At 43.0% G+C, this 25,909-nt stretch overlaps 1 protein-coding gene across 1 annotated transcript; it reads left to right on the top strand.

The window, feature by feature from the left end:
- Positions 1 to 24,046, top strand: LIG3 (DNA ligase 3). The gene is given in 22 exon segments (XM_044285323.1): positions 1 to 149; positions 1,607 to 2,063; positions 3,983 to 4,064; positions 4,066 to 4,127; positions 4,943 to 5,137; positions 7,322 to 7,473; positions 7,587 to 7,753; positions 8,902 to 8,979; positions 10,484 to 10,643; positions 16,384 to 16,539; positions 16,621 to 16,752; positions 17,038 to 17,117; positions 17,199 to 17,286; positions 17,400 to 17,477; positions 17,641 to 17,764; positions 17,849 to 17,991; positions 18,081 to 18,155; positions 18,863 to 19,009; positions 20,843 to 21,035; positions 21,147 to 21,238; positions 22,062 to 22,127; positions 22,420 to 24,046. Coding segments are annotated over 21 exon segments (2,958 nt in total). The 5' UTR covers positions 1 to 149; positions 1,607 to 1,612; the 3' UTR covers positions 22,657 to 24,046.
- Positions 24,047 to 25,909: the final 1,863 nt, after the last annotated feature.

Below are 25,909 nucleotides of genomic sequence, written 5' to 3'. Positions count from 1 at the left end.
GTCACCCGCTCCCTGCTGGTTTTCTTTTGCGCCGAAACAATATACCTCCTCCCGATTTAAAGGGGAAGTCGTTACTATCCGAGGCCTTCCGGGCCTCCGCATATCCCCGGTCTTTCCTGCTTAGCAGAGACGAGGGCGCGCTAGGTGAGGTGAGAAGCCGGGGAGGGGTCTCCATGGTGTGCAGCGGTGAGCTCGGCGCTCTACCACATGGTCTGGGACCATCTTGTAGTCCGGGGCCGGGAGACGTGCCTATGGCTGCTCAGCATATGGACTGCATGTGATGTCTGCCTCCTCCTAAGGGCTCATTCTAATCTTAGATGCAGAACTAGTCAGGGGGAGTGTAGCAGCTGTGCTGGCACATGTTCACACAATAGGAAAACCTGATGCGTATTTAGTGTCTGCGGCAGGAATCCGATGGTAGGTTAGCTCCCAGGAGGCACATATCCCTTCTAGAGGGGGATTGAATTCCCCGGCCATGGTGATGGCCGCTCGGATTTGGGAGGTGGAATGCACCTCTGTTGTGTGAACATGTCACGGATGAGTTTACACAAGTGGCTTGAAAATTGCCCCAAAATCTGAAGCGAGAGCCGCTGGAGTCACATGTGGACTCCCATGCAGATTCAGCCATGGATCTCACCGGTTGAGATAAGTGAAATCTGCTGTGAAAGTCGGCGGTACTGACCCAACAGATGTGGCAGGCTGCGGAACGGAAAATCTGCAACCTGCCTCCAATCCAGAACGGATTTGTTTGCGCTGTTTATTAAAGGGGTTGTCTGGCCACTCGCCTGTCCATGGTCCTGCTGCTCTGTTCACGGCTCGCAGTACCAGGAAGTGGCCTAGTCCTGTGACCATTGCGGCCGGTCTCGGTGGTCACAACAGTGATGTACTGTTTAAGCCACTGTGACCTCTGAAGCCGGTGATTGGCTGCAGCAGTCACGGAACCAAGCTGCTTCATGGTCCTGCGGGGAATAGACGGGACCCGGAACGGAGCAGCAGCAGATACAGGTGAGCGGGCTTTTTTTTATTTTTATTTTTTATGTTCATGGAGACATGGGCGGATTGCAGGGGTTGTTGACACGCGCTCCGTGTTAGGGCTGCGTTTCCTGGACAGAACACTGCGCCTCTGACCAAACTCCCAGTATTGTAATGGTTTATGATGCTGTGCATTCGTGCCTGATCACAGGTCTGCTGTACTGTGCTCGTGGCCTACCATCAGGCAGGAATGCACAGCATCGGGTGAGAGGAGCCCTCACATGGAGCCTGTTTTCTGGTATGAACTTATCCTTAGGCTACATGCACACGAACGTTGTTTGTTTCCGTGTCATTCCGTTTTTTTGCGGATAGGATGCGGACCCATTCATTTCAATGGGTCTGCAAAAAATGCTGACAGCACACCGTGTGCTTTCCGCATCAGTATGTCTGTTCCTTAGCCCCCCAAAAAATAGAACATGTCCTATTCTTGTCCGTTTTAGGCATTGTTACTATGGATCCGCAAAAAAAGGATTGCATACGTGTGTTGTTTTTGTTTTGTGGAGCCGCAATTTGCGGACCGCAAAACACATATGGTCGTGTGCATGTAGCCTTATACTGTGTTTTTATTCAACAGGTTTTTATGAAAGGAGTATTTAACCTTCTTTATCGGGCAGCGAGGACCTTCTGCCAGCTATCAACAAAGGAAACTTTGTGTCCTCTCGCTTTACACCGCTTCACTGATCACTTACCTCATCTTGGTACTTCATATTTAAAATTTGCTATTCAAATATCCAGTTGTCACAACATGGCAGAGCAGCGGTATTGTGTAGAGTATGCCAAGCGTGGGACTGCTGGCTGCAAAAAGTGTAAGGAAAAAATTGCAAAGGGTATAGTGCGGATTGGAAAAATCGTTCCCAACCCCTTCAGTGAATCGGCTGGAGATATGAAGGAGTGGTACCATGTCAAGTGTATGTTTGAGAAACTGGAACGTGCTCGGGCAACTACCAAGAAGATTGATGACCTTACAGAGCTTGAAGGTTGGCAAGAAATGCAGGACCCCGAGAAAGATCTAATCAACCAGCATGTCAAAGGTAATGAGCTCTTTCAATTAAGGGGGTTCTGTCATGAGGACCCAGTGATGGGGAAGCTCCAACTAGACGGACCTTTGCCTCTGCATTGGAAATCTAGTTGTCCTTGATGGCCCTTCAGGGATGGCTCCGCAATAGCGGGAGCTATTCTTTGTTAGCGGGTTTCTGCATTGGCTGATAGAGGTGGGTCCGAGCGATGGACTCCACTCTGTGAGGCCCATATGATGTCTTCAGTAGGTACATGAGAAAGGATTGCCTTGGTGAAACTTGTCTAGGGCTCTCAGATATTTCCTGCCCAAATGGTGCCCAGACGGGAAAAAAAATGCTGATATTTCACAAATAGTCGAAGGAACTGCAAAAAGTTTGTCTCCCTATGTTTGCATGAGCCTTTACATTATACTCTAAAGCATATTGATGGGTTAAAGTGACTTGGTACAAAACGTAAAAATCTAGTTTGTGCCCAGAATGGAGGTGCCCATCTCGCGCCCTATAGTTTAATTGGGATTTCTAGGACTATGATATTGATCACCTAGCTTTAGAGTATGCCATAAATATCAGATTAGTTGGGGTCCAGCTTCCAGCACCCCTATTGATCTGCTGACTGAAGGGGCCACGCGTACCGTGCCACCCTTCTTTGTTTACCAGGCACAGACCCATTTTGTAGGGACTGTGCCTGGCATTGCAGAGAGCAGCACTTCTAAATCTATGGCACTGTACCTGATAAACGATGAAGACGATATGTTGCTCACCAGACTACCACGGCCCATTAGTCTGCTGATTTTAAAGGCATCGATCAGCAGATTTGTTGCCTATGAAACTGGCTGACCTGTTACGTGTGCGCTTGACAACTGAAGGCATCTGTGTTGGTCCCATGTTCTAATGTGCCTGCATTGCTGAGAGAAAAAACGTGTTGATATATGCAAATGAGTCTTTAGGAGCAACAGGGGCGTTGCCATTACTCTTAGAGACTCGCTCTCTCTGCAACTGCCATGCCCTCTGCACTTTGACAGGCCAGGCAGACATGATCACACTTACGCTGTGTGGCTATGTCAATCAAAGTGCAGAGGACATGGCAGTTGCAGAGCCTCTAGGTGTAATGCCAACGCCCCCGTTGCTCTTAGAGGCTCATTTTCATATATTAAAACATGATTTTTCTCAGCAATGTGGCCACATATGACCATGGGACCAACACAGATGCCTTCAGCTGCCAAGTGCACATGTAACAGGTCAGCCAGTGTCATGGGTACAAAGCTGCTGGCAGATGCTCTTTCACAGAGGTGCTGGGAGTCGGACCCACACCAGTCTAATGTTGATGGCCTATCTGAAGCCCAAGAAAATAACTTACGTTCCTGTTCTGCCAAGACATGAAAATGTGGGGTTCTTTTTGCAGACCACTCGTATACAGACAGTAAACTAGAATTTCTAGGAGTCTATTACCCTAAGTTCAGACCTGAGCGTTTTACAGCGCGTTCCTACGCGCTGTAAAACGCTCAACACAGAGAAACCAATGATTCCCTATGGGAATGGTTCTCACCTGGGCGTTTTACCGCGCGTACGATCGCGCTGTAAAACGCCCGACGCTCAAACAAGTACAGGAGCTTTTTTTGGCGCGTTTGACGCGCGTTTGGGCCATAGACTCTTTGGACAACACTGCTGTCAATCACCCAAACGCGCGTCAAACGCGCGTTCACTATTAAAAAAAACGCGCATAAAAACGCGCGACAAAAACGCGCATAGAAACGCGCGTTTGAGAAACGCCTAGGTGTGAAACCAGGGTTAGTCCTAGTAGGTGTCTGCTTCTCTAGGAGAGATGGATGGGTTACATGGGTCCATTGGTGGCATGGCTGAATTACACAAGGTGTGCAATATATCATGTTCTAACAGATCGGACTAATGCTTTGTACCTTTGATTTTGACCACAGAGCTTGCTGCCAAAGCGGGGGCTGCACCAACCCCCCGGAAGAAGACCCCATCAAAGGCAAACCAAGCCCGCAGGAACACCGGGTACCACTCCTGCTAAATCACCTGCTGCAAACCCCTCACCCCTGAAGTTTTCAGGCTTTTCAGGTATATCCATTGACTCTGTTCTTCCTAAATCTGGACAGAATCTGCACCAATTCCCAGTATAATAACCACAGACTCTATAATATGTAGAACGCTCATTCATGCTTTTACACTAAAAGGCTGTGGCTCCATTCAGCTCCACTTGAGAGAATCTGATTTCTGCTGTGAATTCACCTAAAAATCCACGACCGATTCATCTGGTTCCTATTCTGACCATGTTAATTTGACATGAATTTGTGTTGTTAAACAGCAAATTGCTTACATTCCATTAACCTCCACTTATAAGGCATTTATTATTATTTTTATTAGTTTGTGTCCTCTTAAAGGGTATGTTCACCGTGGGTTATATGTCTAAATCTACAACCCTCATACTCTAGAAGGTTTACACATTGAAGTCTGGCTGCGCGGAAGGCAAAATTCGCTCAGAAATAAGTGGTGTGTCCTTTTTTGGGAGGGTGGAAATCCTGAGGGTTGACCATTGAATGTCATTATCACTAACCCTCGTAAGGATCTGCTGCATACCCTCCGTGCACCTGAAGCAGAAATCCAAGAGTACAGCGTCCCATTTCTGTCGCAGAAATACATATTGGATTTTAATGACGCATGAGCATACCCTTAGAGTCCTTCCATATCCCCTCTGAAATTGATGTGATCTGTCATTGCCAGACGGTCCCCGTGATCTGTACATACAACTAACTGTATATTAATAAATATTATAATATTCTAGCTCTCTAAAGCTTGTTTTTTGGGGTGTAGGCAATCATTTGATTTGTGCAGAAACATTGTTGGTCTAACGGTCTTAATCTCTTGGTCTCCAGCTAAGCCAAACCAGTCGTTGGCTGCACCCACTTCTAGCAGCGGCTCAGGTCTTTCCACAGCACAATGTGATCCCAAGCACAAGGACTGTCTGCTGCGCGAATTCCGCAAGCTATGTGCCATGGTGGCAGAACAGGCAAGCTACAATACCAAGACCCAGATCATCCATGACTTCCTGACAAAAGGAACGGCTGGAGGTATGACTTACTACACTGAGACAGAGGAATTGAGCTATTCCTTTTCAAAACCTAATTAGACTAAAGGGAACCTGTCACATTGAATATGGAGGAGCTGAATATCTAGAACTAGAAAAGCTACAATTTCTGGGTAAATTGTGTGAAGTGTTCTTGCCTCCACCAGTAGTCTACAACTGGCCTGGGCGGAGTAACTGGGTGGAGTGGCTGGAGTAACTGTGGAAAGGTTGGAGTGGGCAGAGTAACTGTTTGGAGTGAGTAAAGATAGTAAATATTACACTAACCAATTGATTGATCAAATTTAAAAAGTGCACATGGCAAGCTTGATAGAGTGAGAAATGCATGTGAGCTTTTATTTATTTATATAGCACATTTAATTGCAATGTTATTGCCCAAAGTGTTTCACAGTTACATTAAAACATACAGTTATAAAAACATTAGCAGCTGATTTGTGTAGGTGGGCTTGAAAATGAGGGAGCGGTGGCAGTTTAGAAATCATGTCCTGATTTTTCAGCTCACACTCTAGCTTTTGTCACTCTGCTGGCTGCTCACACACCTGGGTTTCTATGGCAACTCACTCTACAGCAAAAGCAGAGAAGAGCGGTTAAAAACAAACTGCTCCAACTTGCTCACTTCACTTACAAATCCTACAGCAAAGAGCTTTATATTGTGAGAATCGCAAGACCCAGACCTACATTTTGATGCCTAGTATGTCTCTAAAATATAAAAAATGAAAGCACAGTCGCAGTTTAGAAATTGCCCTTTTAAATTTGAGGTGGCTAGAGTGGAGTTTCAATGAATGTCAATGGGCGGCGTGAGTTGCAAACAAATGGTCATATTGTGGAAACTATCAGGACTATGGCTTAGGCTACTTTCACACTTGCGTTCAGAGCGGATCCGTCTGGTGTCTGCACAGAAGGATCCGCTCCTATAATGCAGACGATGGGATCCGTTCAGAACGGATCCGTCTGCATTATATTTCAGAATTTTTTTTAAGTGAAAGTTAGTCAGATGGATCCGTCCAGACTTTACATTGAAAGTCAATAGGGGACGGATCTGTTTGAAATTGAGCCATATTGTGTCAACTTCAAACGGATCCGTCCCCATTGACTTACATTGCTCTGCACGGCAAGGCGGACACCCGAACGCTGCAAGCAGCGTCCGGGTGTCCGCCTGCTGAGCGGAGGCCAAACGGTGCCAAACTGAGGCATTCTGAGCGGATCCGCATCCACTCAGAAAGCGTTGTGGCCGTACGGATGTGTTCGGGGCAGATTGTGAGTGCCTTCAAATGGAACTCTCAAGCGGAGCCCCGAACACAAGTGTGAAAGTAGCCTTAGCTGTGTACATTTTTAGTGGCAGCAGGGATAGCTGTACGTAGCTGATAACGCAGTTAAGAAATCATGTCCTGATTTTTCTGCTCACTCTAGTTTTGAAAATTCTACCATTCAGTCCTACGGGGCCAATTTCGCCACAAACGCTGATATTTCATGAACCATTCTGCGAAACGTTCCACAAAGTAATAGCACACCAATCGGGAACAATCCGCACGTTTCGGTATATTACTGTCTATGTAGTGTAAAAACTGTGGGAGGAGTTAGGGTGGTAAATTTTGGCTATAATAATAATATATAAATGTGAGAGAACAGTTAGTGGTTTTGCCATGCAAGAACACTTAATTATGGGAAAATATTCAGTAAAACTTAGTTTATCCATTGATATCATTGTTCACTCTGGATTTGAAATCGGAGGCGGTCTGGCCTTTTCTCTATAATTGTGTATACAGAGATAGCTGTCAGTCACTGATAGAACTTCCTCCTGGCCCAGAATGACCAGGAATATAAATGAATGAAATACATGTTTTACGGAATCTTCTCTCATAAAATGATATATCAATCTGCTCTATAACATGTTGCCTGCAGATTAATTCACTTTTCATGGTGACAGATTCCATTTAAGTCATGAAGAGGAGCCTGGGAGACTCCCACTGGATAACAGGCTGATAGTTTTGGTAAACTCTTCATCCTAATTCAAAAGGCATTACAAGACCATAGGTTTAAAATCCCTCGTAAAATAGCCTTGTAACCTCTGATACGAGTGACTGGTCCTCTACTTCCATGTTGCACTGGAGTATTTTATTAAATGGCATGGTTAACATTTTATACAAATTCTTGGTCTGCCTTCAAACAGATGGCTTTCATGGAGATACATACTTAACAGTAAAGCTGTTGTTACCGGGTGTCATCAAGAATGTATACAACCTGAATGATAAGCAGATTGTCAAACTTTTTAGCCGGGTGTTCAACTGCAACCAGGAGGAAATGGTTCGAGATCTTGAACAGGTAATAAAAAATAAAAAAAAGTAACCTAAAAAGTTTCTTAAGTGGTTATGCCATTTCCAGCAAGGATTCTGGTGTACTTTGTTGGCCTAAAAGTGTCATGTATTTGTGATCAGGGAGATGTTTCAGAAACAGTTCGAATCTTCTTTGAGAAGAGCAAAAGTTTCCCACCAGCTTCTAAGAGTCTTCTGACAATCCATGAGGTAGAGGACCTGCTGAATCAACTTTCCAAAATGACCAAGGAAGAGGACCAACAGAAGGTCCTGGAGGACATGGCACACAGGTATATTCGGTTATTTCCAACTTTGGAGAGATTTGTCTATTTTAAAGAGAACCTGTCACCACTTGTGACCAGTCTGTTTAACTAAATAATTGTATTCCACATTAACTAACCATTCTGGAGCATCTATTCTTATGGCTATATGTTGTGCTGTCCCTCTGTTATTCTTAACTGAATTTAGCACAGGAGGACTCCAGTCAAGGTGTAGAAACATCTCAAGATAATTTAAAGGGGTTGTCCAAGTTATATTTATTGATGACCTATCCTCAGGATAGGTCATCAATATCAGATCGGTGGGGGTCCAACACCCGGTACCCCTGCCGGTCAGCTGTTTGAAGAGAAGGCACGCGCCGTGCCAGCGCTGCCTCCTCTTCACTGTTTACCTTCTCGCCGTTGCATCTGCAGAGGTGAGCAGGTGTAATTACACCCAAGCCGTCCCATTAATTTCAATGGTACGGATCGCTCCTATACAAGTGTGCCATTAAATGAATGGGACTGTTAGGTGTAATTACACCTGCTCACCTCTGCAGATGCAACGGCGAGAAGGTAAACAGTGAAGAGGAGCGGCGCTGGCATGGCGCGCGCCTTCTCTTCAAACAGCTGAACGCCGGGTGTCGGACCCCCGCCGATCTGATATTGATGACCTATCCTGAGGATAGGTCAGCAATAAATATAACTTGGACAACCCCTTTAAGAGAAATGGGAGTCCTCCAGAGCTAAATCTTGGACATTGAGGGCATATTACTAGGATAAATTAGGATTTTTGGCATTCCCATAGAAATTAATAGAGGACGGCCTTGCATGCGCGGTGTGCGCTTCTGCACGTTGTGGGCTCCTTTCCAGGGATAGGTGCGGGTCCAGAGGTGAGACCGTCACCTATCAGACATTGGGGCATATCCTAGCCCCTTTAAGCGAGACTGTTTGCTGGGCTAAAAGTTCAAACAAACATGATGTTAAAGAACCAGGACAGGAAGTGGAATACATGGAGTGATGGAGACAGAGGTATACTTGTAGCCAGACAAATGGTCACCCATTAAAAAAAATTATGCTTTTTTTATTTTTTAAGAAACATGACACGAGTTGTTAATATGTAACACAAATGTTGTTGGAAGTGTTCCTTTAAAGTGGATCCATTTAATTATTATTTGTAGGTGCACCAGCAATGACCTCAAGTGCATAATTCGACTTATCAAGCATGATTTGAAGATGAACTCTGGAGCCAAACATGTGTAAGTGATGAAACCTATAGAAATTTTCTTATTAAATGTAATTTTTCTAGAGTGCAGTTTGTATAGTATTAAATTGCTATCTGGCTTAGGAGTACCTGTCACCACAAAATGTAGTGCAGGCAGCATGCTATAGAACAGGAGGAGCAGCAGATTGATATACAGTTTTTCTGGGAAAAGATTCAGTAAAACTTGTAATTTATACATTTAAATCTTGTACAGCGGGGAGGTGTTATCAGTGATGGCATTCTGTGTACGGCCTGTTGCACACAAACTTTTTTTTCCCCTTTTTTTTTTTTTTTTTTTTTTAACGGCGTTTTTTGCGTTCCGTATATGGAACCATTCATTTCAATGGATCCGCCAAAAAAAGGAAGTTACTCCGTATGCTTTACGTTCTGTTCAAAGATAGAGCATGTCCTATTATTGTCTGCATAACGGATAAGGATAGTACTGTTCTATCAGGGGCCAGCTGTTCAGTTCTGCAAAAAACGGAATGCAAATGGACGGCATCTGTATTTTTTGCAGACCACAAGATACTGAAATAGCCATACGGTTGTGTGCAAGAGGCCTAAGTGTGTAGACATAGATAGCTGTCAGTCACTGATAGCTGTACACCGGAGTAATCATAGCTTTAGAAAAAAAAGCTGAGATTTGAATGTATAAATTACAAGTTTTACTGAATGTTTCCATACAAAACTACATATTAATCGGCTCCGCTCTTCCTGCTCTAGAACATGCTGCTTGCAGATTGCACAACACATCCCCTTACTTTTAGATGCTTTTACAGCTTTTTTTGAAAAGATTGATTTGTTTAGCTGGAAGAGATTGTCCCTACAATACAGAATTTAGTAAAACGTTTGGGTCGATTATTAATGGTGGCCCAGAGTTTTGCTAAGGCCTCATGCACACGGCCGTTGTTCTGTTTCGCAAAAGGGGGTTCAGTTTCCGTTTTTGTTTCCGTGTGTCTTCCTTTATTTTTGGAGGATCACCAGACATGAAGGAAAGTAAAAAAAAGTCTAAGTCAAGTTTGCCATGCAAATGATAGGAAAAAAACGGACGCGCGGATGACAATCTTGTGTGCCTCCGCCTAACGGGCCCATTGACTTGAATGGGTCTGCAAACAGTTTTCCGTGAAAAAAAAAAAAAGGACAGGAGATTTTTAATAAAACAGCATTTTGCCTCCTGATGGACTGATCTGCTGAGCAATGCCACAGAAAAGGGACAAAGTATCACTGCATAACAGATGTATCGTTTTGGGGGAAAAATGTATGACTATCCCCATAGATGGCTGCATTTGATTACATTTAATGGCGGTTTTTCATTTGACATGCAGTATTCTAATATTACGGATGTGGGGTCTGTACATTGTGTTAGTAGGAAAACTATTTTCTTAGAAAATTGCTAATGCTCTTCATTTTGAATGTGATTTATTTATTTATTTATTTTTTAATGACTTCTTCCGTGCAAAATATTATATAGATTTAACCAATGTCCATCTTTGTTTCAGTCTTGATGCTCTTGATCCTAATGCATATGATGCCTTCAAAGCCTCTCGTAATTTAGGGGATGTTGTAGAGCGTGTTCTGCGCAACAGGCAGCAAGGCCCCGGAATGAAAAAAGCGCTCAGTATTGAAGCTTCACTTATGACACCAGTTCAGCCTATGCTGGTAAGACATTTTCTGTGTTTTTCTTTGAAGATATGCAGTAGACTTAAAGGATAACTGTCACATTTAGACCAAAATTTTAATATTCATATATGTAGTTACTAATAACAGGATATTCCTGAATCACTAACTTAGACTCACTTACCCCATATTTAATAAGATTCAGCCCTTAGCAACCAGTCTGCATAAAACTACAATCTCACTCTCTTGTTAAGACGGCCGCCACTGCCCTCACCCTGAGGCTAATCCAGCCTGCCCTCACTACCTACAATGCATTCAGCTCCTCTCATGAACGAGCTTCTGCACCTCAACCAATCGGAGCTCTCCCCACTTAAATACGCCCTCCTCCTCCTTCCATCACCTACACTCCGATCTGATGGTATATTCTAACCTGGAGGCTTTCCCATGGTGATGGGGACGCACCTCTGACAGGGCGCTGCCATCCGCTGCACCCAAGGGGTTAATTGCGCGACGGCAGCTCCCTGTCAAAGGTCGGGTGCCTTCTACAATGTTTACATTGGTGGGCAGCGGGCCCCCACCGCCTCCCCAGTAAAGGGACACTGACAGGCTGTTAGAGCATATAAAGTGACATGTATTCTTCTATTGGTCTTAATATGCTTAATTAAACTATACCATTATCACCCCTCGCTGCCTTTCCTGTTACTTATAAAAAGTGTTTTTATCAATATGCAATTTACCTTACTTTGTGCCCAAGGGGCCGTCTCCTAGTGCCGCCCAGCTCATTAGTATTCACTGCACTGGGCAGCTTTTTTTTTTTTTTTTTTTCTTTTTCCCCCTCCTGGCGCAGTGAAATCCCGTCCATGCCCAGTACTATCTTCTACTGGAGCTGGAGGGTGTCGGGGACTTTATCTGGCGCAGATGCAAAGAGACAAGATGAAGCTGATGCCAGGAAGATGGTACTGGGCATGCGCGGGATTTCGCTGCGTCGGGAGAAGAAAAAGCCGCCCAGTGCAGTGAATACTAATGAGCTGGGCGGCACTAGGAGACGGCCCCTTGGGCACAAAGTAAGGTAAATTGCATATTGATAAAAACACTTTTTATAAGTAACAGAAAGGCAGCGAGGGGTGATAATGGTATAGTTTAATTAAGCATATTAAGACCAATAGAAGAATATGTCACTTTATATGCTCTAACAGCCTGTCAGTGTCCCTTTACTGGGGAGGCGGTGGGGGCCCGCTGCCCACCAATGTAAACATTGTAGAAGGCACCCGACCTCTAACAGGGAGCTGCCGTCGCGCAATTAACCCCTCGGGTGCCGAGGATGGCAGCACCCTGTCAGAGGTGCGTCCCCATTACCATGGGAACACCTCCAGATTAGAATATACAATAGGATTTGAGTTTTCACAATCTCGCTGAGATCGTGAAAACTCAGACCCGATGGTATATTCTAACCCCCAGGCAAGCATCCCCATCACCATGGGAACGCCTGGGGGTTAGAATATACCATCGGATCTCAGGTGGGACTCGGCTGTACAGCCTTCTCACTTCCTGGAATGGATGTGAGCGCGCATGTAGCAGGGCAGTCTGCCCGTGCGTCTCCCGTCCTCCAGCGCTGCCAACAGATAGATGGACCTCTCCTAGCAACGCAGTTTTAGGGTAAGGTGAGAATAGGTGCTATGGGGGACAAATTGAATGATTTTAAGGGTTTAGGAAGAATTCATATAAAATTTGCAGATGGCCACTTTTGATATCACCTTTTATCAAAATATGGAGAGAAAGAAATATGACAGTTAGGCCTCTTTCACACTGGCGTGTGCGGCCCGTTGCCGTGTTGCGGGCTGCAATACACGGGTGCCGTTTGTGGGCATTCCACATCACGGATGCGGACCCATAAACTTGAATGAGTCTGCAAATCCGGAGATACGGAACCACTACGGAGTGCTTCAGTGGGGTTTCGTCACGTATTTCCGTTCCGCAAAAAGAACATGTCCTATCTTTTTTGTGCAACGGCCGGATAGCGGACCCATTCAAGTGAGTGGGTCTGCGAACCGCTGCGGCTGCCCCATGGACTGTGCTCGTGCATTGCGGCCCGCAGCACGACCACGGGCCGCACATGCCAGTGTGAAAGAGGCCTTATACTTTAACCGCCTAACGCAGATGTGCGGTCCGGAGGTGGCAGCCCTGCGCAGAGTCACGCATATATGCGTCATCTCGCGAGGGCCGGGATTTCCTGTGAACGCGCGCGCACACAGGCGCGCGCGCTCACAGGAACGGAAGGTAAGCGAGTGGATCTCCAGCCTGCCAGCGGCGATCGCTCGCTGGCAGGCTGGAGATCCGAATTTTTTAACCCCTAACAGGTATATTAGACGCTGTTTTGATAACAGCGTCTAATATACCTCCTACCTGGTCCTCTGGTGGTCCCTTTTGTTAGGATCGACCACCAGAGGACACAGGTAGGTCAGTAAAGTCGCACCAAACACTACACTACACCCCCCCCCCCCCCCCCCCGTCACTTATTAACCCTTTATGAACCCATGATCACCCCCCTGTCATTGATCACCCCCCCTGTCAGGCTCCGTTCAGACGTCCGTATGATTTTTACGGATCATCGGATCCGCAAAACACATGCGGACGTCTGAATAGAGCCTTACAGGGGGTGATCAATGACAGGCGGGTGATCACCCATATACACTCCCTGATCACCCCCCTGTAAGGCTCCATTCAGACGTCCGCATGTGTTTTGTGGATCCGATCCATGGATCCGTAAAAATCATACGGGCGTCTGAATGGAGCCTTACAGGGGGGTGATCAATGACAGGGGGGTGATCAGGGAGTCTATATGGGTGATCACCCCCCTGTCATTGATCACCACCCCCCCCCCCCTCTCCCGGTAAGGCTCCATTCAGACATTTTTTTTTTTTTTTTTTTGGCACAAGTTAGCGGAAATTTTTTGTTTTTGGTTTTTTCTTACTAAGTCTCATATTCCACTAACTTGTGTCAAAAAATAAAATCTCACATGAACTCGCCGTACCCCTCACAGAATCCAAATGCGTAAACATTTTTAGACATTTATATTCCAGACTTCTTCTCACGCTTTAGGGCCCCTAAAAAGCCAGGGCAGTATAAATACCCCACATGTGACCCCATTTTGGAAAGAAGACACCCCAAGGTATTCCGTGAGGGGCATATTGAGTCCATGAAAGATTGAAATTTTTGTCCTAAGTTAGCGGAAAGTGAGACTTTGTGAGAAAAAAAACAAAAATCAATATCCGCTAACTTATGCAAAAAAAAAAATAAATTTCTATGAACTCGCCAGGCCCCTCATTGAATACCTTGGGGTGTCTTCTTTCCAAAGTGGGGTCACATGTGGGGTATTTATACTGCCCTGGCTTTTTAGGGGCCCGAAAGCGTGAGAAGAAGTCTGGGATCCAAATGTCTAAAAATGCCCTCCTAAAAGGAATTTGGGCACCTTTGCGCATCTAGGCTGCAAAAAAGTGTGACACATCTGGTATCGCCGTACTCAGGAGAAGTTGGGGAATGTGTTTTGGGGTGTCATTTTACATATACCCATGCTGGGTGAGAAAAATATCTTGGTCAAATGCCAACTTTGTATAAAAAAATTGGAAAAGTTGTCTTTTGCCAAGATATTTCTCTCACGCAGCATGGGTATATGTAAAATGACACCCCAAAACACATTCCCCAACTTCTCCGGAGTATGGCGATACCAGATGTGTGACACTTTTTTGCAGCCAAGGTGGGCAAAGGGGCACATATTCCAAAGTGCACCTTTTGGATTTCACCGGTCATTTTTTACACATTTTGATTGCAAAGTTCTTCTCACACATTTGGGCCCCTAAATTGCCAGGGCAGTATAACAACCCCACAAGTGACCCCATTTTGGAAAGAAGACACCCCAAGGTATTCCGTGAGGGGCATGGCGAGTTCCTAGAATTTTTTATTTTTTGTCGCAAGTTAGTGGAATATGAGACTTTGTAAGAAAAAAATAAAAATAAAAAATCATCATTTTCCGCTAACTTGTGACAAAAAATAAAAAGTTCTATGAACTCACTATGCCCATCAGCGAATACCTTAGGGTGTCTACTTTCCGAAATGGGGTCATTTGTGGGGTTTTTCTACTGTTTGGGCATTGTAGAACCTCAGGAATCATGACAGGTGCTCAGAAAGTCAGAGCTGCTTCAAAATGCGGAAATTCACATTTTTGTACCATAGTTTGTAAACACTAACTTTTACCCAAACCATTTTTTTTTTTGCCCAAACATTTTTTTTTATTTTTTATCAAGACATGTAGAACTATAAATTTAGTGAAAAATTTATATATGGATGTCGTTTTTTTTGCTAAAATTTTACAGCTGAAAGTGAAAAATGTCATTTTTTTTGCAAAAAAATCGTTACATTTCGATTAATAACAAAAAAAGTAAAAATAGCAGCAGCAATAAAATACCACCAAATGAAAGCTCTATTAGTGAGAAGAAAAGGAGGTAAAATTCATTTGGGTGGTAAGTTGCATGACCGAGCGATAAACGGTGAAAGTAGTGTAGTGCAGAATTGTAAAAAGTGCTCTGGTCATGAAGGGGGTTTCAGCTAGCGGGGTTGAAGTGGTTAAAGGGGTCTCACTTGAGCAAATGGCATTTTATCATGTAGATGTAGTTAATACAAGGCACTTACTAATCTATTGTGATTGTCCATATTGCCTCCTTTGATAGATCCAAAGTCAATAAAAAAATAAAAATAAAATACGTTGTAATGCTGTTTCTGTACAGCATCAAACATATTTCGGCTTCGTGTAGGAAAACTTTGTCTTGGCCGAAGTTGCGCAAGACTTCGATAAATGACTTCAGTATTCCTATCTGCGGATTTAAAATGGGAATATGAAGTCTGCTTCGGTAATGGTGGGTACCTCTGTACAAAACATTTTGGATAAAATGTTTTTAAATACACAGATAGGAACTATTGCTACACGGAGCCCATACATTTTAATGCTGTATGGAAACAGCAAAACAGCATTACAAACTAAGGTGTGTGGTTTTTTTTTTGTTTTTTTTTTTTTTTTTTTTTTTTTACAAATCGTATAATGCAATAGAAAAATGAATCCAGCCAGTAAAGGAGGCAATATGGACAATCAAATACATTAGTAAGTGTCTTGTATTAACTTTATCTACATGATAAATGCCACTTACTGAAGTGAGACATCCGTTTTAAAGGGAATGTCATCAGACAATGGCCTGTTGGTTAAATCATTTTGCGAAACAGGTGCGGACCCATTCATTTTCTAAGGGGCCGGACTGTGCGGTCCAGATCCGTACTTCCGTTCCGCAAAAAAAAGTACATGTCCTATTTTTGTCCGCAGTTGCGGACAAGAAAAGGCATTTTCTATGAATGCCAGCGATGCGCGGTCTGCAAAATGCGGAACGCACCTTGCCGGTGTCCGCGTTTTGTGGAATCGCAAAACGCATACAGACGTGTGAATGGACCTTGAAGGAGTAAAACCTGTGTGGAAAATCCACACCACGCTGGCTGATTGACATGTTGCATCCACGCACACATTTTCTGCCACATATGGATGATGTAGTTTGTCTCTGAACAAATATCGGATTCCTCCGGGTCTCTTGACACTAAGTTGCTGTGTAGATCTTGCAGGCTTCACAAACCATGAATGATAATGGCAGATGTTCAGATATAGCTTTCTCCAGCGAACTGTTCTAGAATTAAAAACCCTTCAAGATTAATTAGATTGCTTACGCTGTCTCCTTAAACCTTCTAGGCTGAAGCTTGCAAATCTATAGAGTATGCCATGAAGAAATGTCCCAATGGAATGTATGCAGAAATAAAGTATGACGGGGAACGAGTCCAAGTGCACAAAAACGGCGATCACTTTAGTTACTTCAGCCGTAGTCTCAAGCCTGTTCTTCCTCATAAGGTAATCCGGCTTCTTTGTAGGGCTTTCCTTGGGAACAAGTTTTGTTCATCAGTGGACCTCAATTATTTCTTTTGGTTATAGGTTGCTCATTTCAAAGATTACATTCCAAAAGCATTTCCAGGTGGTAACAGCATGATCCTGGACGCAGAAGTGCTGCTCATCGACACCAACACCGGAAAGCCACTTCCATTCGGAACGTTGGGTGTTCATAAGGTATAATGTTGCCTTTTAGCTTTCATCACTATATTTTACCATTTCCCAAAATCCATGGCTATTATTGCATGTGAGTTGGCTAGGCTACACTACATGGAGGCTTCTTTCCTCAGGCAGAATGACTTGGATATGGAGGAGTTGTCATTGTGATCTGGATCAATGAAGAGCAATAGTGCATTAGTGCAATGTAACATATTCATAGGTGCCTAACTAAATTTGGTCTTTTCATTATGATTTTTTTTTTCATACTTTCTAATTTTTTACTTGTCTATTTTTGCTTTCTAGAAAGCTGCCTTTCAGGACGCTAATGTTTGCCTCTTTGTCTTTGACTGCATATACTTTAATGGCGTTAGTTTGATGGACAGGTGAGTGGGAAATGACCTGCATCATGTGATCATTTTATTTTTAATGTATCGTTCTCTAATGATCCTATGCTATTATCACAGGCCACTTGACGAGCGCAGAAAGTTTATGCGAGACAACATGGTAGAGATCCCTAACCATATTCTGTTCTCCGAGATGAAGCATGTTACAGTGAGTGTATTGCCAGTATATTCCACTCACTCTGTTGCTGTGTGACGTGTCTTGCTGTCGGTGTACGTTTCTGTGAAATATATGGTTATACTTGTATACGTTCTTTTTCCTAGAAAGCTGCAGATCTCGCTGATATGATAACCAGAGTTATTAGGGAAGGTTTAGAAGGCCTTGTACTTAAAGACTTGAAGGTATGTACGTCTGAGCCTTGTGTGTACTGTATTTCTTTCTCTCTGCAGCATTTGGTATATGTTTGATATCTGAAAATATCAATTAGAAGCTGACCAGATAGTCTACTAAGTGTAAGGTAGTCTTGGAAGAAATCCTAATCTTTAATATTCTTTCATTTTGTAGTCCATCTATGAGCCTGGGAAGCGCCATTGGCTAAAAGTGAAAAAGGATTATTTGAATGAAGGAGCCATGGCAGATACTGCTGATCTTGCAGTATTAGGAGCATTCTACGGAAAGGGGGCAAATGGTTAGTGAACCAATAAACTATTCTCTCCTTCAGGCTGTTAACATTGCCTTCCCAGTTTAACATGTATGCTTTAATTCACTGTAGGTGGCTTAATGTCCATATTTCTAATGGGATGCTATGACCCTGATATGGGTAAGTGGTGTACTGTAACAAAGTGCTCCAGCGGCTATGATGATGCCACCCTTGCACGTTTACAAAAAGAACTGGACATGGTGAAGATCAGTAAGGTTGGATATTCTTGATTTGGGAATAAAATGAATATCTTAACCTTCTGCATGATGGTTTAGGGGATCTTACTTTGTACTTTAATTTGTAGGACCCAACCAAAATCCCCCATTGGCTCAAGATCAACAAGAACTATTACCCAGACTTCATTATACGAGATCCGGAGGTAATGTCCTCCTGAGCCATTGTTGATTTCATTTACCAGCTTAATAAAATGTCCTCGACAATGCCGCGCACATGTTATCCATTGTTAGCCTTCTAATGTTAAATATTTTTTTTTACCAAAATCAGTTCGGTTGGGGTTTATATTTTAGTTTTCATTTGACTTTGATTACTTTTTAGTGTGTGTGTGTGTGTGTGTGTTTATATTATTATTATTTATTTTTATCCCTTCCCACTTAGCTCTGTACTATTACATTGCTGCATGTAGCACATTAACACACATCGGACTGATCTTACAGCAAACATTTTTTATTTATTTTATAAATGCCTATATTTAGATACATGTAAATGTATACAGAATTGGTATTGCCATGTCCATAATGCCCGACACAATAAAAAAAAAAATTATTTTTATAAATCCTGTATGGTAACCATCCTAAAACAAAGATAATTTGACATCCTCTGCTGATAAATTTGTGACGGCTCAGGGTGCAGGGATTATTACAGTAAAGTTATCATGGACACACCTTTCAATGAGCTGTGTAATCATTACACAACCAGGACAGATCTACATCCTCTGAAACTAAAGAAATCTAAGATATTTCCATAAGGTTACAGACAGATCCCGAAATCCTTGACTAATTGGCTAGAAAACTGCATAACTGTCAGTTTATACAATGTTAGTTTATCTATTCTATATACATTTTACAGAAAGCTCCTATCTGGGAAATCACTGGAGCAGAGTTTTCCAAGGCAGAGGCTCATACCGCCGGTGGCATATCCATTCGCTTTCCACGCTGCACCCGGTTCAGAGATGACAAGGATTGGAAGTCTGCCACTACACTACAACAATTAAAGGTTTGTTCAGAAGAAAATCTTAAAGGCTGGATTCACATGCAGAGTTTTGTTCAGGTTTTTGGGGCAATTTCTTCCATGGTGTTGTGTGTGTTTTTGCTTACTATGAAAACTGCAGCAAATTGTGATTCCAGTGGTCCTCCAGTTGCCGTATTAACATTGTAACTTGAGACCTTAATGCTGATGGAAAACTAGTAATCTGTTCCAAAGCCCCACAAATGATAGATATCTAATACAAATGAAGCGGAGTTCACACTTCAGTTATTTGGTCAGTTATTGTGAGCCAAAACCAGTAGCAAAGCCTCCAGAGATCCAGTATAATGGAAAGATCGGCACCTGTTCTGTGTTTCCACAAATGGCGGAACGCACATGGCCAGTGTCCGCATTTTGCAGATCTGCAATTTGCGGACCGCAAAACTGTTGCGGCCGTGTGAATGGACCCTTTAGGATAGGTCATCAGGGTCAGTCACTCGGGACACCTGCCAATCAGCTGGTTGTGGAGGGCGAGGCACTTCTGTGAGTGCTGTGGCCTCCTCGCAGCTTACCAACTTCCAAGCATAACACCGTCCATTACATGGCAGCCATTCTTGACCAATGAACGTGGTGTCGCCGGCCTAGGAGGAGGCTGCAGGTCTCATCAGAGCACCACAGCCTCTTTAAACAGCTAATCAGTGGGGGTACTGGGAATCGGGCCCTGCTGATCTGAATATTGAAGGCTTATCCGGAGGATAAGCCATCAGAATCTCAGAAATTCCCTTTTAGCCTTTGTATAAAAAAAATTGAAATTGCTGCTGGAAGGTGTAAATTGGGACTGCTGTTTTTAATATCCTCCCTGAACCCTAGTGTAGTATAAAGTAGACAGTAGTTATGAAATCCCCATGTCCCTGATATTGCAGTTCTTGTCAAGCTCCAAAAATCTAAAGCTGCATTCACATGTGTTTTTTTGTTGTTTAAAGCCACATTAACGCTATGTGTAAATGTGTCCTGAGGCCTTCTCCTAATGTAGATTACACTTTGGCTTAGGTTTGATGCTTAACTAGGTAAAACATGTCCAATTTTGGAGCTTCACTATAACAAAGTAGTTAGTTTCCTCTCTTAGGCTAAATGCACCAAGTGTGTGTTAGGTGCAAAAATCTGCAGCATAATGCGATACCAACAAAGTAAGATTTTTTTTCCAAATCTCGGGTACACAGTTCGCACTTTATACGTGTTGTAATTGACCTGTGGTGTGGCTTTTAAATTCCGCAGCATGTCAGTTGTTTTGTGCAGTTCCGGAGCCGATGTGTTGTGGTTTTCCCCATAGATTTCAATGGGGTTGTTAAAATCTGCAGAAAATCCGCACCAAAAGACTTACAAAATCTGCAATAAATAGGAAACGCACATAAGTCTACACTATCAGGTTTTTCATGGTTTTCATGCAGATTTTCTGCAGTGTGCAGGTACCCCTAGGGCCCTTTCACATGCCAGAATTTGACGCCGTCAATCTGCAACAAACGGCTATGGTTTCTGGTGAGGTTGTTGACTTTGGCTGCCACAAACCTGCTCGTGGCTTGGCTCCATTGAATGTCCGCACACCGCATTAAGAAGGGATGTCCTTTCTTTGCACAGCTGCTGCTTTTAACCGCTGGCCCACAATTTGCAGCAATACCTCCCATTGAAAACAATCGGAGGCAGACACAGCACGGCCAGTGCCAGAATTGTAACTCCGTATCTGCACCATAATTCCACCGGCTGTGTGATCAGGCCCTTAGAGATCTCTGTATTAGGTGATAATCCATTATCCATGCAGGTCTCTATATCACTATGTAATAATGGTTGTATAATCCTGCCTTCTAGGAGCTTTACCGGGTCTCTAAGGAGAAATCTGATTTTACGGTTACTGTCGCATCCTCTCAAGATGAAGAGGGCTCATCTGAAACCAGTAGTCGTGAAAATGAAGGAAGTTCAAGACCACCAACACCAAGTGGGTCACTGAAGGGTCCTAAAACTTCAACCTCAAAGTCACCTGGGAAGAACAAAAGAAGTGACAGTAAGACTTTCCCTTTTAAATAAGATATATTTAATCTTCTGCAGTGGTTGTAGTAGTGTAAAGGTAAATAGTTACAAGAATATAACTTTATTTTTCCTTCTGTGGTTTAAGGTGGTAAATCTCCAAAGGCAAAGAAAAGTGAAGACCTGCCGAAGGCAGAGAAGAGAAAGACTGTGTCTCCTGTCGTATCCCAGAGTAAGAAGGTGAGCTGTTATCCACAATTTGTGCAATTCCATGTTTTAGTAGAAAGATTTTAGGTTAATATTTGCCACTATTTCCTAAACTTACCTTTTTGGGGGAAAAAAATGTGTGCATTATGTGGTTGTTCCTTCTTTTTCTACTAATAAAAAGTGAAGTAGATGCTGTTTTGGTGACCTCTCCAGTACTACTGTTAGATCTGAGAACCAGAAGTGTAGCCTGTTGAGACCTTTTAACCTATAGTTGTCGCCCCTGCCAATTACACAAAGGGGTGGGTCTGTGTTCCCCTGTTCGAATGGAAGGGCTTGCAGACCACCACTTTAGTCATCTCTACAGGACTCCAGAAGATAGCAAAGTGTATGTCCTCTGCTATCTCTGGCAGCACACTTGTGTGATCGCAACTTCATTCAGATGGGGTAACACAGGGCCTCCCTTCTTCTGGACCCCTACCCGTCAAACATTTATCCATTGTAAAAATTGACTATTTGCACAGATGTGGTCAAAGATTACAATTTTCATAATCCATAAAACTGGCCTGAATGGACGAAAACTTTTGCACACCCCTTCTAATTTGATCACTTACTATCAAGTATATTAGATGACGCTTATAGCCATGTCATTTCCACAGACAAATCGCAGCAGTGGTAATAGTCCTATTGAAGAGGTGACTCTGTAGCATTAGGGTATCATCTTCTCAAAGTTCTGGTCTGCTGTAGTAGGACCATTCAGGCACATCAAATTTAAAAACCATGGTCAATACTGTGGAGTAGATGTTCAGAAAATATAAAGATGGGAAGGTCTGATGTATTAATATATTTTTCTCTGCAGGCTAAAATGTCGAATTCTAACCAAAGCAATGGACACAATGTGGTACAGGCTTCGTCCACGTCCAAAGTAAGTATCCATCATCACTATTCCTAGCATTCTCATGCATTGAACTATCAGACTAAGTCAGAAAACACTGGGTTATAGCTATAACCCAATAAAACAACTCTCCTAGCCCTTCAGTGTACCTCCATTAACTTAGTAGGTAAGATCATTGTCTCTCTGCATAATTTTTTGGAAAACTTGTCCACATTTTGCAGTCTAAGAAAAATTGTTCAGTTTGCTAACATTGATTCAGAGTTAGTCTACTCAAGAGTCTTCATCTATTTGTCTCTCCATCACAAAATGATTGTATTTTTAGACTCTTCTAGATATATTCACTGGCGTGAAGCTTTATCTCCCATCTTCACTTGAGGAATTTGCGAAACTGCGTCGTTACTTCGTTGCCTATGATGGTGATCTAGTCCCGGAATTTGACATCCCTTCTGCTACACATGTGATGGGTGATGCTTCTGAGTGTGCTGAAGATGCCAAGCGTGTTACACCGTGTTGGATATGGGAATGCATACGACGCCGTAGACTTGTCGCACCATGCTAATAAACGCCCTTTTAGCCAGGACAGCCCTTATGGGCTTGTTTCAAATCCTGAGGTTTACAGAACATGTTAAAGTAGAACTCCTGAACGACCAGTTAAAGACCGTACACAAGGTACTGACTGCGCTAGCTGGTAATGCAGCGGTGTCTTCTCCAGCAATGAAGGTTTTGTCGCACATTCATAACTACAGTTACTAAGTGTGCCCAGTTCTGGAACACCTTGATCCAGGTTCACAACTCGCTGTACCCAAAATGTCTTGGGTAAGACCATCACTTCTGGATCCTTGCAGCGCTGTTCTGTAGTGTATAAATATATAACTCATTTCCCTGGTAATTTTTGCTTTATAATCTGCTCCCAAAAATAATTTTATTTTTCAGTGTAAATAGATGTATAAGAACACTATTGCTTTTACATAATTAGGTGTATGCAAATGAGTGTTCTGACTATGGGAGGAAATAGTACTATGTGAACTTTTTAATGTTGCCACATTTCCAGGCTCAGTGCTAGTACAAGTGGCCTATTTCATCTAGGCGACCGCCTAAACACTGGAGCAGGCATCTGTTTTATATATGTGCCATTTTACTAGCTGTACAGCCAAGTCCTACAAAGTGATGTGGTGTTATAGAGCAAATGTGTACGGATGTATTAAAGACTGGATTTTCAGATGCACGTTTTCTTCACTAATGAAAACAGCCAGTCCAGTGCTAGACCTCATTGTCCAGTACAGCAATTTCTAATGGACTGTTACAAAGCTTATAGACACAGAATATGTGTATAGATGGGCCATCTGGGATTGGCAAGCCTTGATGTGTGAAACTCGGGCTCTAGTACCACATACTATCGCCGCAACCACACAGTAACAGTTTGGCGTTGTCTGACATGGACCAGTTGTACAGATGTCTCGTTCTTGTCATTTTGTAGTTTATTTTGGGGACAAGAATACAAGGTTAGTTAGTATAACTAAAGGCAACTCCCTGGTTTACTTAGAGGGCTTCAGATTTTATGTAAAAGATTCTTAATCACTGTATACATGAAACTTTATAATATACTTTGTTTTAACACTTCACCGTTTTTTAAGATACTAGTGTGCTGTCAGTGAATAAGAGTATTATTATTTTTTTTTTTAACATTCACAATCTGAAAACACCCTAGCCATGTCAACCTTCTCTCAGGAGTTGTATCCAGTATAGACAATGATCTGTGATTGAGAGAGAGAGAGATATTGTGCTTGCCATCCAGCTGAACAGGACCTTATGTGGGCTGAGTTTGATACGGGGGTTATTTAAACACAGCCTCCAACACTCTGATTGTGGGAACGCTATACACCTACTACTTCCTTAAAGGGGTTGGCCGGGTTTAGAAAAATAAAATGTCTGCCTTCTTCTAAAAAATAGCACCACACCTCTCCATAGTTTCTGTGCAGCTTTGCAGCAAAGCCACATTCATTTCAATGGAGCAACCTATGGACAGTCATGTTCTGATCCTGAAGACCCCCTTCAATACTAGACAACAGAAGTGTGCTATGGTGATTGCTCAGGCACAGCTATGACCATACAATAGGAGCTTTTAGGTAATTGACACTCAGCAATTATTCTGGCCATTTAACCCCTTAGATGGCAGTCAGTGGATGTGACTAGGTTGCTCTGTATGGAAGTCTCTTAGGTGCTGCAGGACATAAGTAGTACAGTATGGTATGTAGGCAATCAAAGATCACATGTTCACAATTTTTTTTTTAACCCTACAAGGGTACTTGAAGTGTAAAAAAATTACTTGAAAAACAAACAGTTTTACCAATAAAATATACTTTATTATGGGGGGAAACCACTGATGGCATTGCTGTTTTTATTCCTCCCACCACAGAAAGAGTGAATTACATTTTTAATATTTTATATGTACCGGTGGTGCTGAAAATTACATTGAAAGGTGATAGTAAATAAAATTATGGCTTTTGGAATGAATAGATGAAAAAAAAAAAAATTGAATGCCAAAATAGGGGTTTCTAGCTAAAATGGTATTCTGTGAACAAAAAAATAAAAACTCACAGCTCCTCTGCTGCTCCCATTTTGTTGCCTGGTCCCCCACCTCACTGCTCTGTAGTTCCTGGTCCAAGGGATGATGTGTCGACAAAGGGACATACGACCACTGTAAATAGCTGCAGCAGTCACATGAGGCTCAGGAGTGGAGTATGGCTTTTATTTTGTTATGTTATTTTTTTCACAGGATTCATAATATTTTTTTTGTCTGGAAAACCTTTTAAGGGGTTAAGCCTTTTGGGCATTTTATATTGGCAGTCTCTTAACAAAAGCACAAGAAGCTAACATACAGTTACATCAGGTGGATGGAGCAGGTACAAAAAGCCATCCGCAATGGGTGCCAGTTGTGGCAACTGCCAGGATTGAAGCAAGCTCCAGATCTGGAAGTGTAAGCACTTTGATGATGTGGTCAGTAGGTTTAGGACATTTTTCTTGAAAAAGTTGAGTGCTGCTAAACTTTAAGGCCTTTCAATGTCCTCCAAAAATAAATGTACTTTAGAAAAATTATGCCAACATAAAATAGAAATATGGTATTTGTTAAACCATTTTGTGGGGTATAACTCATGAAATTTTATTTCTATAAATTGGAACAACTTAGCCAGAATTTACTACTAATATAAAATACAATGTGTCACAAAAACATTCTCTGATTCACTTGGATAAATAAAAACCTTCCCTAGGTATCACAAAGTGACACTGCCATTTAGTCCAAAATGACTTCAGTTGGAAGGGGTTAAAAGAGTGAGGCGCAGGGTGCGCAGCCCTTGAGCAGCAACTGGTTGTCCTAGCTGCTCAAGAGGCTTCCCCTAGCTGGAAATGTGGTGGTGGTGGTGGTGCGTGCACAGTCGCTGCTTTGGTAGCAGCACAGCGTCTGCACTTGAGCCGCAACGACACAGATACAAGATGCCTGGCCCTGTCAACCAAGGATAGCCCCTCGCTGCCAAAGGACTGTTTTCATGAACAAATCAATTTGCTCATCTATAGGGCAGAGGGGATACCCTCCACGAGTATCCTAATTTATCCTTGAAAACAAGACAAATAAGCACACTACAAGCATCATAACATCATGTCTTATATCCATGTATGACCCTGGCTATGCAGAGAAAGAAGGGAACCCGACCCCAGAATCACCAGGAGGAGCCATTGCACAGTCAGCATCATGTTCCCACATCTGTACTTGGGAGAGAAGATCCCTCATCGACTGTATTAGAGGGGTAATGCTT

Source organism: Bufo gargarizans, chromosome 3 (genome assembly GCF_014858855.1).
Source record: "Bufo gargarizans isolate SCDJY-AF-19 chromosome 3, ASM1485885v1, whole genome shotgun sequence".
In the NCBI taxonomy this organism is placed as follows: Eukaryota; Metazoa; Chordata; class Amphibia; order Anura; family Bufonidae; genus Bufo; species Bufo gargarizans.
Note: the sequence above shows the minus strand (reverse complement) of the source record. Positions and strands in the feature narration are given on the sequence as shown.